Source organism: Suncus etruscus, chromosome X (genome assembly GCF_024139225.1).
Source record: "Suncus etruscus isolate mSunEtr1 chromosome X, mSunEtr1.pri.cur, whole genome shotgun sequence".
Taxonomy (NCBI): domain Eukaryota; kingdom Metazoa; phylum Chordata; class Mammalia; order Eulipotyphla; family Soricidae; genus Suncus; species Suncus etruscus.
This window is the reverse complement of record NC_064868.1, coordinates 96,349,355-96,365,648: the sequence shown is the minus strand read 5'-3', so window position 1 is coordinate 96,365,648 and position 16,294 is coordinate 96,349,355. Positions and strand designations below refer to the sequence as shown.

Below are 16,294 nucleotides of genomic sequence, written 5' to 3'. Positions count from 1 at the left end.
CTAACATCATTCACCAGTCCTTGTGGTGAGCTTTATTGGAAGAAGTTCAGCTTATATACATTTCTAAAAAGCAGGCTTCTCTTTTGCGGGCAGAATTCTGCACTTAGGCAGGGCACACAGATTGCAAGCAGGCAGAAATGCCTAGATAACGGGGACCCATCATGGGCAGGCAGGAATGTGCAGACAAAGGGGACTTCAGATAAATTTAGACTCAGTTTCCCACGGTTAAGGTTATGTTCTCATTGTCTTTGTTCAAACCTTAAATGGTTACATATAAACTTACGTTTGTCACAAGGCTCCCTGCATCCAAAGCTCCTTCATTTCTTCTCTACTCAAATTCTTTCCTTCTTCTGACTATATTCTAGGGCCTAGAGTATTCTCAATAAACTCCATTTAAGCCATTAAATTTCTTCATGCAGTTATTCTAAATATCGCATATATGTAAAATAATCTTGTATGTATTTTTCTTCTATCATTTAACATAATATCCTTCTTCCATTATTTACCATAATATCTTCCAGTTCCATCCATGTTGCAATGAATTGCATGATTGCATCATTCCTTATAGCTATGTAGTATTCTATTGTGTATATGTCCTACATCTTCATGATCCACTCATCTGTTGCTGGACATGTAGGTTAATTCCAACTCCTAGCGATTGTACTGAGTACTGCAATGTATAGCGGTGTCCATGCATCATTTTAGATGAATGTTTATCTGTCCAGGGAATAGATACCCAAGGTGGGGTTGCTGGGTCATATTGCAATTCAATTGTGAGTGTAATATGTATCCTCCATACTGTTTTTTCATAGAGATTGGTCCAAACAGCATTCCCACCTGCATTGATTTTTCAATGTTTATCACTGATATTGGTCTGTAGTTTTCTGTCTCAGTATTGTCAGCTTTGGGAATCAGCAAAATATTAGCTTCATAGAAAGCAGTAGGGAGGGATTCCATCTCTTCAATATTTTGGAAGAGTTTAAAGATCAATGGTGGTAAGTCTTTACTGAATGTTTGATAAAAACTCACCTATAGACCTATCTGGTCCTGGACTTTTTTTCTTGGGAAGATTCTTAATTACTGTTTCAATTTCCTTGCTTGTGATTGGCCTGCTTAGGCTATCTACTTCCTCCTTATTAAATTAGGAAGACTAAATATTTCCAGAAATATGTCCATTTATTCTAAGTTCTCTAGCTTAACATAATACAGTTGTTTTTAGAAAGTTCTCTTGGATTTCTGGGGTTTCTGTTATAATTTCCTTTTTTTCATTTCTGATCTAATTTATTTGAGCAATTTCTCTTGTTTTCATTGTGAGACTTGCCAGTGGTCTGTCTATCTTGTATATTTTTTCAAAAACATAGCTCCTGGTTTTATTGATTCTTTTTATTGTTTTCTTGGTTTCTATATCACTGATTTCTGCTCTAATTTTTATTATTTCGTTTCTTCAACATGTGGTTATTCCTTCGTTGTTAGTTTTCCAGATATGTAAAGTGTGCCTTTTGGTTGCTGATGTTATCATTTTCTTTTTTCCTTATGTAAGTCTGTGTTACTATGAGTTTCCCCCAATCACTCTTTTTGTTGTGTCCCATAATTTTGGTAAATTGTTTTTTCATTATCATTAGTCTCAAGGAATCTCTTTATTTCTTCTTTGATTTTCTCTTTGATCCAGTTATTATTAAACAGTGTGTTGTTTAGTCTCCAGGTATTAGAGTTTCTCTACATTGTCTTTTTACAGTTCATCTTTATCTCCTGTATTCTTTTTTTTATTAATATAAATTTTTATTTTGATCATAGTGGATTACATATTGTTGACAATAATATTTTAGGTACATATTTACATAAAATCAGGGGGGATTCCCATCGCCAAATTGTCCTCCCTACACCTCCGTTTCTGTCCTACCTCCCTTTTCCTTTTCCCTCACCCCAGGGCAGCTAGAATATGTGGTCCCCTCTGTATCTAACCCACTACTTAGTAGTCTTGCACCTGTTTGGTCTTGATGCCTCCCTTATTTCCCCCTTTAACTGGAGTCAGGACTAGCTAGTTCAAGTTGCGTGGTTTTGTTTGAAGGAGAGAAAATTAATAAACTGGGGTAAGAGTCTAATACCCCGAAAATGGGCGGAGTCCTTTTAAAGGCTCTCATCATCAATTTGGGAGATGGAGAAAAAGAAGGTGAAACACTCCACTAGTACCAAAAGAAGTGTCAAATATCCAGTGAGGGCTCCAGCTATATCGATAAGCACCACACAGAGCAGACAAAACAAACAAACAAGTAGAAAAAAAACAAAAACAAAAACAGACAAACAAAAATCACGCCATGGTCTTGAATTAAGGAACATGGCATAGCACATAACGAAAGAGAAGAAAGGAAGAGAAAAAAATATATATAAGTATAATTGGGGACTACACTTTCAATAATCACACCCAAACAGAAAAATAGACCAAAATAGATTGGTAAATCAAAAATAATAATAACAATAATAAATGAAGGTAATATCTATATTTATATAAAAAATAACCAAGGTTTTGTGCTTTTTGTATTTTTGTTTTTTCCCTCCTGCCCTGGCACAGTAAATATTGGGGTCATTCGAAAAAGAATTCACTTAGCCTAAGAGATATGGGGTTTCTCCGTCCTTGGAGCATACTGTCATGGGATCAACTCTAGACTTTGCTCAGGATTCTTTACTTTCCCGGTGGTGTTTTTTTTTTCTCTTTTTTTTTTTGGTGTGTGGAAGACTTCTGCTCTGTGTTTAGAGGTCTCAGTATCTGCACAGATCCTGAGGTGGGACTTATGATGAAGTCAGTCTTTGTGGTTCTAGAGGTTCTGTTACCTCAGTGTCATTTTAATCCATCTTCTGTGGCTGGTGATCTTGGTCTTTGCACTGAACCTAGGGTGGCACCTAGGATAGCGTCTTTCTTTGTGCTTCCAAAAGCCCCATTCCGTTACAGTTGTCTCTGCCGGACCTTTGGGGCTGGGGATCATGATTATTGTGCAGGTCATAGTTCAAACCCTAAACTAGGGCTTTTTTATTGGTCCCAAGATGTATACAGTCTGGTCGTGGATCTAGCAGCCAGTCATCTGTAAATCCCGATCTTGGGTTTTGGACCTACCAAAGGGTGCCAAGACTTCTGGTTTTGTCTTGTCATTAGTTGGTAAGGTAGGCTAATCTGCTCTAAGGTCAAGATGTTCGCATTTTCCTCGTTGTCAGGATATCATGTTAGAGCTGGGCCTTGTTGTTGGTCTCGTCGTATTAAGGCCGTCCTGGATGGAATTTGTTTCCTGCAGCTGTTGTGAAAAGCTGTGCCGTTTCTATGTCGGGGATCCAGGGTTCAAAGCTGGATGAATGGTATCTAATCACCTGAGGTCTAATTTGATTCCACATGACATATTTTCAAGGCAGGAGATATCCCTATATTTTAAACAACTATGAGTTCCTATCTCTAGTAGATAAGAGCTCTCTTTTTTTTATATGTAATATTTCCCCTTTACTTAGTGTGCCTTTGTAGGGGGAAGTGGTGCTACATTATAATGTCTGTGTATTCGTGGGTGGACTGATGGGATAACAGACACAGGTCACATACCAAAAACCGAAGAGAAAAAAAAATAAAATAAGGGGGGGGAATTAAAAATGTATGTGCTCACAAATATATATGTAGGACATACATTTAAAAAAGATAAATAAATAAATTAAAAAAAAGAAATAAAATGAGTTAGCGAAATTTTTAAGGGACCAAAGTGGTGCAAAAGACTACCTTACATTTGGGGGAGGGCAGGTAAAGAGGTGGTGTATTACAGGTCTTATGCCTATGTTGGAAGTACAGTTTTTCCCATTGTCTTTTGGGTTTTTCTTGTGTGTGGGTTCCCAGGCATCTTCCTAACCCACCCCCTGACCTTCTTCAGATTGGTAAAAGTTTGCGGCAGGGAGGTCTTGGAAGAGTTCTTGCTTTGGGGATACTTTTGGATCTAGGCCCGGTTTCAAGGAGCAGTCCGCATTAGGGGGAGTTGGTAGGGAGGGCCTCGCAGCATGAGTCCACAGGGGAGTTGGCTGTCTTTTCTTTCAGGAGACGAGGTGTGGGTTTATCTGGGTGTCCTCTCGCCTGGGTGCTGGGTACTGGTTCGTTGGGTAGGAGGTTGATCTTGATGCCTAATAGAATAAGGACTGGGGGTGAAGAGTTTTAATATGGTGGGAGATCTGGATGGGATTGAGGGGTGAAGGGATAGTTGGATTTCCAGAGGGGAGGAAGGGGAAGGTATATGGGAAGGGTTTGAAGGGAGAGAAAAGAGAAAATACCTTAGAGAGATAAGGGGGAGAGAAAGGGAAAAAAGTAATGAGCAGAATAGAAGAAAAAAAAAGTAGTGAGAAGAGGGGAGAGAATAGCAAGGGAATGCTGGTTTGATTGAATGTGTTCGAAGAATAGAGCCTGTAGTTTAAGTCTGTACGTCTCAGGTACTGCTTCAGTGGTCTGACTGTTCACGTGCTTCAATTCCTAAATGAAGGTATTACCTAGAGATAAAGTGTATGTTAAAGAGTTTTCTTGTGGCCATCTCGTAGTGCAAGCAAGGTATGGTATCCCGTGTGGTATCCCGAGTTGCCACCTTAGTTTGTCCGCCCTTTGTATCCAAGGGCACCTGTGGACAGAAAAGCTGAGAGGTTATTTAAAGTATAGTAAGATAAAGGCATTAAAAGGTAGTGTTATGGTATGTTGCCATTGCAGTCCGTGATTTCCCTTGGTGTTCTATACTTGTGTTCCTGTATATGAACTCTAAGGGATTATTGTGGACCTTTGTTGTAGAAGTCTGATTACATACCTGTTCTCTCTATGCTGCCGTTTCTGTTGTTGCTGTTTTCTTTGTGGTATAATGTATAGTCAAGAGTTTGCGTTGTTCCTTTTTCATGTATTTTGGACACTGCTCCCATGTCTATGTTGACTATTACAGTGTTCGGAGTTTCTACCCTGTTGAACCCTGTTATTTGATTGTTAGGTATTAGTTGTGTATAAAATATGTGTTCTAGGTGTTTCAGAATAGTGCTACCATTCTGTGTTTATCTTTGTCTTCTGACTTACTTCGTTTAACATAACATGATCTAGGTCCATCCATGTTGCTGCAAAGTCTGTGATTGTATCATTTATGACTGCCATGTAATATTCCATTGTGTATATGTACCACATCTTAATGATCCATTCATCTGTTGTTGGACATCGAGGTTGGTTCCAAGATTTGACTATTATACTGAGTGCTGCAATAAATAGTGGGATGCATACATATTTTGGAATGAATGTCCTTCCATCTTGGGGGTATATGCCTAGGAGAGCAATTGCTGGGTCAAATGGCAGCTCAATTCTGAGTTCTTTGAGCACTCTCCAGACTTTTCTCCATAGATGTTGGACTAGGGGGCATTCCCACCAGCAGTGGATGAGAGTTCCTTTCATACCGCATCCTCGCCAACAAAGGTTGTTTCCATTATTTTTGATGTGAGCCAACCTCACTGGTGTAAGGTGGTATCTCATTGTTGTCTTGATTTGGATCTCCCTGATGATGAGTGAAGGTGAGCATGTTTTCATGTGTTTGTTGGCCATCCTTCTGTCTTCCTCAGAGAAGTGTCTATTCATTTCATCTCCCCATTTTTTATGGCTTTATTTGGTTTTGAGGGGCTCAGCTTTCTGAGTGCTTTGTATGTTCTAGATATCAGCCCTTTATCTGATATGTCAAGTGAAAAGATTTTTTTCCCATTCTGTTAGCTGTCTTCTTGCGTTAAGTAGGGTTTCTTTTGCCATGCAGAAGCTTTTTAGTTTGATGTAGTCCCATTTGTTTATATTTCTTTGTTGGTTTCTTTATCATTTTTTGATTGCAGTTTTCCTTCGAGTTCTTCGATGTGCTTCTCCAACTCTGTGTTTCTGCTCGTAAGGCTTGTTACCTTGTCTTTTAATTCCTTCACTTCTTTTTGTATGGAATCTCTCATGTTCTTTGGCATTTCTTCTTTAATTTGGCTGATTAGTTCGTCCATGGATTTCTTATACTCGGTTGCTAGGGTTTCTTTCAATTCTTTTATTAATTCTTGCATTTCCTTCCTCATGACAGCTTTTAGGTCTTCTTCCCGTGGATCTGTGCGTTTTGGTGGACTTGGAAATTTGATAGGGTTTGTCATGGTGTCTCCAGTTATTAGAGATCTCCTTGATTTACGCATTGTTCTTTGTATTTAATGGTGTATTTTGGAGTGCTGTGGCTTCTAATTTCGGCCTGCTTTGGTCCCCTTCCTGACGGTGTTTGTAGAGGGGCCTGTTGGGTGAGTTTGTTGAGCCTAGCCCTTTCTCCTCCCCTTTGCTACCTAGAGTTCAGCCTTCCTGCTGTGGGTCTTGTCCCTTTTCTGCTCCTTATTTCTGTCAGCGGTGCAGTTCCACTCCTGGCCACAATGGTTACTGGCGCTGTTGAGCCTAGCTCTCAATCCCCCCTCCTTTCTCTGGGAGTCAATGGAGCTCCGCCCCCTCCACGCCTCCCTTGAAGGGTTCCCTCAGTCCAACCCTTCAGGCTCTGTCCTCACCCTTGGGGAGTCCCTGGTCCACTCCAGGGTCCAGGGGTTGGACTGCTCTAGGTCACCTGCGAGTCCAGATGGCTGGCCCTATCTTTCCCGTCTATTCGGGTCGCTCAACTTGCCTTTCTAGGTGCCCACCTGGGGGAAGGGAGTCACTCAACCCTCTCCAGCTGGCATGCAGGGGTCCCTGGGGGGAGGGGCCGGCCCAAACCGCGCAAAGGGACAGAAATTCACTCACGCCTCTCCTCACTCACGCCTCTCCTCACTCACGCCTCCAGCCGGCACGCCCTGGAGTCCCTGGGGGGAGGTGCTGACCCAAGCCGCACAAAGGGGCAGAAATTCACTCATGCCTCTTCTCACTCAGGCCTCCAGCCAGCACGCCGGGGTCCCTGGGGGGAGGTGCCGACCCAAGCCGCGCAAAGGGACAGAACTATCTCCTGTATTCTTATAGGATGCTTGGAATGCTTCTTATGTTTACGAATTTTTGTAAGTTAGACTTGTTCTAAAATATGATTGATCTATTATAGAGTGTTCCCTGTGCACTAGAAAATAGTATAAATCAGCTTTTTGACGATCAAAGGCCCTATATACACTAACTCCAGCTCTTCTAGTTTCTCATTTAGGATTCTTACGTCCTTTGTTGATGTACTGCATAGTGGATCTATCAAGTGGGGAGAGTGGAATGTTGAAATCTCCCACTATTCTCACATTTCCATTCATGTGTTTCTCTAAGTTTGCAAGCATAAAGCCTTTCGTACTTTGTGACCCAACATTTGCTACATATATGTTGATTATAGAGTTAGTACTTATTGATCTATTGTTCCCCTAATCAATAAGTAGTGTCCATTCCTGTTTCTTATTACTTTCTTAAGGCTGAATGAAATTTGGTTGGATATGAAATGGCTGTACCAGCACGTTTTTATTTCTTAATGACTTGTATAGTTTTTCCATCACTTATTCTAAGCCTGTGTCTATCCTGAGATTTTACATGTGTTTCCTGGAAGCAGCAAATAGCTACTCTGTGCCTTTTAATAGAAGAGTTTAGTCCATTGACATTTAAGGAAACTATTGACAGAAGTAGATGTCATGCCTTTATATTGTGTAGAGTTATTGCTGTTACAGTTTGTCATTTTGTTTATATGAGTGACCTTTCAGTAGTTCATTTAGAGTCTATTTGGTTATCATGCATCTTGCAAGTTTTTTTCTCTGAGAATGTTTTATCCCTCCCTCCCTCCCATAAAAATACTAGTTTATGTGGTAATGGATTCTAGTTTGAAAGTTTCTTTCATTTAATAATTTGAATATATCATTCCACTTATTTCTTGCCTGGACTGTTTCATATGGGAGATCTGGTATGATTCTATGTTCTTTTCTTTATACTTAAGATTTTCTTCTCCCTTCTTGCTTTCAGAAGTCCATCTCTCTATTTTGTTTTTACTATTTTGATTACAATATAACTTGGTGGTGTTTTGTTTGAATCTATTTTATTTGGTGTACCTTTTGGCCTCTTGGATTTGTACAGCAGCCTCTTTTCACTACTTGTCTTACTCCTTTCTCTTTTCTTCCGCTCTGGTATTTCTATAATTCAAATATTATTTCTCTTACCTTTGTTTATTAAGTACCTTACATGTTCTTCCATACTTTTAGCTCTCCTTTCTTTTTAGACTTCATTTTCTATACTGGCTTTTAATTTGTCTTCATGGTAATCTATAGGATTCTGCCTCTATGTTCTTTAGTTCCTTCCATTTCTTTTGTATGGATTCTCTTATCTTCTGAAAGAGTTTTTCTTTGAGTTGGCTGAATTGCTAATCTGTTGATTGTTTAATTTCTCTAGCAAGTGCCTTCTTGATTTCTGTTGCTAAAGCATTAATTTTAGGTCTTCATAGAACAGGTTCAGGCATTTTAATGGGCTTGGAGATTTGTCTAGGTTTTTCTCCCTGAAGTTGATCCCCATTGTTCTTTGCATTTTGTGTATTGGAGTGTTTGAGTTTCAGGTTCCCCATTACATAAGAAAGTGATCTATTGAATTGATTTACAAAAGGTGGCTATTAATACTAAGCATTACAAGTTATTTTCCTAAAGATGCAGGGTTATTTGAGTATGATAAATATGCTCACCACAAAGAGTGATGAGTGCAGTTAGAGAAACAATTACACTGAGAACCATCATAACAAAATGTGAATGGATGAGGGAAGTAGAAAGCCTGAGCACACGATGGGGTGGGGTGGGGAGGAGGGCCACTTGGGACATTGGTGATGGGAATGTTGCACTGGCGAAGGTTTTTTTTAATAAAAGAAAAGAAAGAAAGAAAAAATTGCCAACTATTTACTTTGTTTTCTTAACTGAATTTTGAGACTGGAAGAAAGAAGTACTAGGGCCTACTTGTCTGGAAATAGCAGACATGAATTGAATGTCGCTATTGCATCCACACAGTTTTGGAGTGAGAGGGCAGGCGGACATCAGGACAGGTGACAGGTGGAGGTGACAGTTTGGGAAAGGGTAACAGCTGATTGTGTTTGGAGCCTGTGTGATCCAGGTTCAGCTCTCACAGCTCTTAAATGTTTTATTTTTATTATCTTAGTCAACATCTTTAAAGAGAAAACTCACAATACTTTATGGATCTAATGATTTTCCTTTTCTTTGTCTTTAATAGAAAGAACTGTTTTTTTCTTATTACTGGTGTCTGAGTTGTCCAGTTTTGAAATATCATGATCCCAGTCTGCCATATTTGGAGCAGTATCAGATTGACTGCCAGCAGTTCAGAGTCTTGTATCACTTGTTGAGTCCATGGACTTCTCCAAACAGAGACTCACTAGCTTTATGGACATTCAGATTGCTGGATGAAAACTCTGACTGCCTTATAAACTTCAAAGAATTCTCCTCTGCAATTGGTAGGATGACATCCAATAATGTTATTTTTAAAAGAATATATACACATGTTTATAAAAGTACCCATAGAAATATTTTAATGCTGCCTATTATTAACAGTTTAGTCAGATTTCAACAGCCTGAATTAGCTTTAACAGTAACTGCATTTTGGTGTTTGGTGCTAAATTTATTTCTTTCATTTGCCCTATCCTCCTAAAAAAGCACACTATTAGATATCAATGATTTCAGTTAGTTAAGATGAAGGAATAGACTGTCCCAGTTTTCCCACATCCAGACAGAAGAATGTTTCAGAAGGGTTTTTCCCAAACCTCAACAACAACAAAAATAACATTTAAGAAAGCCAGAGAAATAGTATAGTCACACAGGGGTCTCAAACTCAATTTACCTGGGGGCCGCAAGAGGCAAAGTCGGGTGATCCTTGAGTGCAAAGTCAGTAGTAAGCCTTGAACATTGGGGGTGTGACCCAAACAACTAAAACAAAACAAAACCAAAAAAGATTTCTCTAGGGCAGGGCCACAAAATGTACGGAGGGCCGCAAATGGCCCGCGGGCTGCGAGTTTGAGAGCCCTGGATTAGGCATTTTCCTTAAACCTAGCTGACCCAGATTAGAATCCTGGCACACAATATGGTTCCCTGAGTTTACCAGGACTTGTCCCTGCAGAGCCAGAGCTAGGAATAAACCCTGAGCACCACTGCATTTTGCCAGAAAAAGGAAGAAGAAAGGAAACTAACATTTAATCTTAAAAAATGTTAGAGTGACAAATACTTGTTCTGTAGTCCACCAATTGTATCATCTCTAGATGATACCCTAGAATGCTTTCTCATCATGGATTTGCCCACAAATTAGAGTTCTTATCTCAAATGAGGCATAAGTTCTTATTCAAAAGTAAAAATAAATCAATCTGAGGTTGAGGAAATAGAGCATTTTATCCTCTATAGAAAAATTTTTTTGCCTTAGGATAAATATGCTTGAAGAGAGCATTTAGCTAACTGGGTGGTAGTTTAATTGTTAGTATAAGTAGCAAGGTATTTGTTAGTCCTAATTCTTGGCTAATAATCTTAATTTATGCTACTGGATTTTATTTAATGTCTGCTGAATACATAATTATTTGTGATTGAATTTTTTGAACAGACATAATGTACAATGGAAGTTTTATTGAGAAAATTAAACTTCTTTTTAAGCTGCATATTCCTCCAGGTAAGAATTTCACCATCTTTAAATATATACAAAAGTTGATTTTATTTTAACAATTATATTTACAAATATAGTTACATTTTAATAAATGACATAATTTTCAATAGTATGTAAGGTAATTTTTCATTATAGCTCACAGATCTATTGCTGATAATTTTGCTGATATGTGATAGATTGAAATAGATATAAAAGGTCCTATGTAACAGAAAACTAGAAATCTTTTCTTTCCATTATGGTCAATCAATTTAATGATAATTTGTATATGAGAACTTACCCATAATTCAATCCTTGTCATAAGGTTGAAATTTTGTTGTTGGGCCCGGAGAGATAGCACAGCGGCATTTGCCTTGCAAGCAGCCGATCCAGGACCAAAGGTGGTTGGTTCGAATCCCGGTGTCCCATATGGTCCCCCGTGCCTGCCAGGAGCTATTTCTGAGCAGACAGCCAGGAGTAATCCCTGAGCGCCGCCGGGTGTGACCCCCCCAAAAAAAAAAGAAATTTTGTTGTTGCCATTAAATTTTTAGAATATAATTTTAGACATAATGCCAAATATATAAAATTACTGTAATTATTCTTACAAATGAAATTAGGCAGCAGTGATTGTAAAAATTTGGGTAAAGGAAGCCAAATAGAAGCTAGCATATACTCTGCATTTGCTTTGTTAAGACTTTGAGTTTAGGGGCTGGAGCAGTGGCACAAGTTGTAGGGCTTCTGCCTTGCCTGTGCTAACCTAGGACAGACCGAGGTTCTATCCCCCAGAGTCCCTTATGGTCTCCCAAGTGAGGAGTGTTTTCTGAGTGCATAGCCAGTGTAACCCCTGAGCATCACTGGATGTGGGTCAAAAAGCAAAAAAAAAAAAAAAAAAAAAAAAGACTTTGAGTTTACAAGTCATCCTTGACTTAATTATCATAATATCACTAAATGATAAGTATCAACCTTCCAATTTTGACAATGAGAAAACTAAAACTCAGCAATACTGAGATAGATAGTATAGAGGGTAAGGCCTTGCATGTTGTTAACGTGGGTTCCATTGCATGTACCACATATGGTCCCTGGATCTCCATCAGGTGTGATTCTGAGAAAAAGCCTAGAGTAAGTCCCAAGCACTGCCCAGCAAGCCAAAAGCAAAGAAGAAATATCGAATTATTTGCCAAAATTCACCCATAATTAATATTATGCATAATGGGGAGGTAAACAGGTCTGGCATGAAAAGTCATATTTTTTCTCTTTTATTCCACTACCTCAGTTTTTACAAATAGTCAAGTATTTTCCACTGAATTTAAAAGGTTGCCTTTTCCATGGCCAATCCATATTTGTGAAATGATTTTAGATGTTAAATTAAAGGAACATTTCAGAAAGACAACAAAAAAAGCAAAATAAAACAAAATTTTAAACAACAACAAAAATTTTTAAAAGAAGGGGCCAGAGAGATAGCATGGAGGTAAGGCGTTTGCCTCACATGCAGGTTGGTGGTTCGAACCCAGTGTCCCATATGGTCCCCTGAGCCTGCCAGGAGCAATTTCTGAGCGTAGAGCCAGGAGTAACCCCTGAGAGCTGCCAGGTGTGACCCCAAAACAAAAAAAAAAAAAAAGAAAAAAGAAAAATTAAAGGAACATTTAAAAAGTATCCCTTGACTTGAATAGGGAAATTCACAAAATAAATCACATCTGTAATTTGTTTAAAGTTATATATGGGATCTTTTTCAGTCAGCCCAGGAAATCCAGAAACCATCATTTATCAAACCGAAAAGCTAAAATTCATTTTTGACCCTTCACATATTCAAACAAAATATATACATTTAAAACAAAATGTAATAAAAAAACCTAATAATTTCATTATTTAGGATTTGACATGTCAAGTCAGTTTACCATTAAAATGTCTCATATTCCTAAAAATCAAGATGTTTTCAATAGAAGGAACAAATTTTACAAAGGGAAAAAAACACCACACAATTGTTGTATATGTGTTAAAGTGCTCAACTTCATCATTTCCTTCTTTCTTGCTTTTTGTTTTTGTTTTGTTTTGTTTTGTGGAGCTTATGGGTTATTCCTGGTTCTGTGCTTAGAAATCACTCTTGGTAGGCTCAGGACCATATGGAATGCCAGGAATTGAACCCGGGTCAAGAGTGTATTAAGACAAATGCCCTACTGTTCATTTTTTATTGAAGGCATTTTAAATAACTAAGTACACATCTCCATATATTTCTAAATGCCATGTTCTCATATACAAATTTGTAAGGACTCTTGGGAAACTGTTACAAAGCTAGTAGGAAAAATAGCAGAACTCAAAGTGATACAGTGCTTCTTGTTATTTACTTCTTCATATAGTTTCATATATGTCTTATACATAGGCTCTTTGTCTTACTCCACCCTCAAGTTTACTTGACCCATTATAAGACCTATTTTTGTTTCTTGTTGTTGATAAATATATTTGCACTGTTTTAGCTTATACAGAAGTAAAACCAAAGGATACTTCAAAGAGAGATGAACTTTCTAAAGAAGAATTGCTCTATTTCAGTCAACTACATGGTAAATATCTACATAAAAAAATACCAGTGTTAATGATTAGTCACTCACAGGAATCTTTTTTATGTCCTTTATTTTTCTTTTTAAATAATATCTTTATTTAAGCACCATGATTACAGACATGATTGTAGTTGGGTTTCAGTCAAATAAAGAGACTCCCCTTCACCAGTGCACCATTCCCATCACCAATATTCCCCATTTCCCTCCATCCCCCTGCCTGTGTTCAAGACAGGCATACTAATTATCTCACTCATTAACATTGCTATGATAGTTGTCAGTGTAGTTATTTCTCTAACTACACTCATCAATCTTTGTGCTGAGCTTTATATGAGCCAATCCTTCCAGCCCTCATATATATTGTCTTTAAGCATGATTACAATAATTTCTTTTATTTTTCTTAAAACCCATAGATGAGTAAGACCATTCTATGTCTATCTCTCTCCCTTTGACTTAATTCTCTCAGCCTGATAGATTCTATGTTCATCTCCTGTATAGAAAAATTTCACGACTTCATCTCTCCTGACGGCTGCATAATATTCCATTGTACATATGTACAACAGTTTCTTTAGCCATTCATCTGTTGAAGGGCATCTTGGTTGTTTCCAGAGTCTGGCTATTGTATACAGTGCTGCAATGAATATAGGCGTGAGGAAGGCATTTTTGTATTGTGCTTTTGTATTCCTAGGATATATTCCCTAGGAGTGGTATAGCTGGATCATATGGGAGTTCAATTTCCAGGGTTTTTTGTTTTGTTTTGTTTTGTTTTGTTTTGGTTTTTGGGCCACACCCTATGACACTCAGGAGTTACTTCTGGCTATGTGCTCAGAAATCACTCCTGGCTTGGGGGACCCTATGGAGCGTCAGGGATTCAAACCTTGGTCTGTTCTAGGTTAGCTGTATGCAAGGCAAATGCCCTACTGCTTCACTACCGCTCCATTCCCAATTTCCAGTTTTTGGAGGAGTCTTCTTATTGTTTTCCATAAAGGCTGGACTAGATGGCATTCCCACCAGCAGTGAATGAGAATTCCTTTCTCTCCATATCCCCACCAGCACTGATTCTTTTCCTTTGTGATATTGTTGCCTGTCTCTGACTCACAGGAATCTTAAGAAAAGATAATTTTAAATATTTTACTGGCTAATACTAGTAAAATTTTGGCTAATTATATTTTACCTTTTTTTGGTGCTACAATAGCACTTAGTACAATGTAAACATGTGCTAAACTTATTTAACTATTATCTAAACTGACTTTTGGTTTGGAATTTATAATTTTTATTGGATAATTGAAATTGTTTCTACTTAAGTTGCAGATTCTTTTTTGTTCTTTTGGTGGGAAGGGTCCACACCCAGCAACACTCAATGGTTACTCCTGGCTCTGTGCTCAGAAATTGCTCCTGGAAAGCTCGGGGGACCATATGGGGTGCTGAGAATTGAACCTGCGTCAGTTCTGTGTTGGATGTGTGCAAGGCAAATGTGCTATCGCTCAAGCTCCAGTTGCAGAATTTTGTTAATGTATCAGATTATTTTTCATTCCCTGTTAAAATACAATGAAGACGATAAAATCATCGATGATTGAAGGTCACCTTTATTGTTCAAACTAAATACTTATTATAATCACCTGTAAAGACAAAAAAATCTGTATCTAATCAATACTTTAGAGCTGTTCAGAATTTATTTTGAGGGAGCTGAGATATAGGTAAAGGGTAGTGTGCTTACCTTGTCTTCAGCCAAAAAGGTAGTGTTTAATATTCAACATTACATATTTTTTCTTAGCCTGCCGGAATTGATTTTGAGTGCAGAACTAGGAATAAGCCCTGAATACTGCAAGATCTGGGCCAAAATTAATTTTCTTTGTCTCCTTTTCTTTTTTCATAAATATGCAGTGACTAACAAAGAGCTATGTTCAAACTAATATGTCTCTGGTCACTTAGTATTTATGTTTTTAACATTATATTTGAAGAGATTTTACTTTTAATCTAGTCTAAAATCTTGATTTTTATAAATAAGGTCACACTTTACTGAAGAAAAGTATCTTGTGCAAAGTTGCACAACAACTTTTGCTACAATTCAAATTAGTGCTCAGTCTTCTGATTTCTACTGTTTTCCTTGATTTGATAATAAAATAAATGCAAATAAAGTCCAAAAGAATAAAATATAGCACAAAATAAATACTTAATATTTGCTGTATATTTTTCTAGGACTTGTTATTAAATATGGATTTCCCAACAGTGTTCTTTCTTCCACTCAAAAAACCAATTTGAACTTTGCTTGATTGGGCTGGGGCAAGTTCAAAAATCTAGAGCACATATCTGATATGAGGAGGTCCCACATTTGATTCCACAAACTGTCGGAGAGCACCCTGAACTACCCCCAAGTACTTCTGAGTAAAACTAAGAAAAACAAAACAAAACAAAGGAAGAAGTTCTTGATTACATTTTTGGATGATGCCATATCATCTAATATTAACTTAGCTGAGATGAAGAAGAGAAGATATGTTTATAATGTCTGGTAGAAAATATAAGTCTTGTATTGTATACAAATAGTATACATATAAATAGTACGTAAAATAAATGGATATGGAAATGGAATGGTTTAAAGGGTAAGTGACTAGATGATTACCCTTGGACCCAGAGTATTGGGAGAAGGGAAGAAATAGATTGGAGGGAAGAGAGGTGAAGACAGAAGAGAAATAACTGAGGCAAGAGTCAAGGGTATTCAGGTGAATAGATAGTATTAAGGAATAGAGATAAATATCCAAATCAAAGAGTCAACAACACTGCAATCATGAGACCCAAACTAACAAGTAAACTTACGAAGATACCCATCAATATGACAGGCTATGAGGAAGGAGTATGGGAGGGAACCCCAGAAGCATTATGAGGGAAGTTGCCATTGATGATAGTATGGGTACTGGAACACTGTATATCTACATCTCAATTATGAATAACCTTGTAAATCACTGTGCTTTAATTAAAATATATAATGTTACTGGGGCTGGAGCGGTGGCACGGAGCAGTAAGGCGTCTGTCTGCCTTGGCGCTGGCCTAGGACAGACTGCGGTTGGATCCCCCGGCGTCCCATATGCTCCCCAAGCCAGGAGTGATTTCTGAATGCAACGCCAGGAGTAACCCCTGAGTGTCACCGGGTGTGGTCCCC

At 38.2% G+C, this 16,294-nt stretch overlaps 2 protein-coding genes across 2 annotated transcripts in view; one reads left to right on the top strand and one right to left on the bottom strand.

The window, feature by feature from the left end:
- VAMP7 (vesicle associated membrane protein 7) overlaps positions 1 to 16,294 on the bottom strand; it is a 1,102,798-nt gene that overhangs the window by 596,702 nt on the left and 489,802 nt on the right. The window lies entirely within an intron of this gene.
- Positions 1 to 16,294, top strand: part of TBC1D8B (TBC1 domain family member 8B) — a 103,853-nt gene that overhangs the window by 82,243 nt on the left and 5,316 nt on the right. Inside the window, exons 16-18 of the mRNA XM_049766722.1 lie at positions 9,185 to 9,422; positions 10,553 to 10,618; positions 13,060 to 13,143. Coding sequence (XP_049622679.1) covers positions 9,185 to 9,422; positions 10,553 to 10,618; positions 13,060 to 13,143 — 388 coding nt within the window. The remainder of the gene's footprint in view (positions 1 to 9,184; positions 9,423 to 10,552; positions 10,619 to 13,059; positions 13,144 to 16,294) is intronic.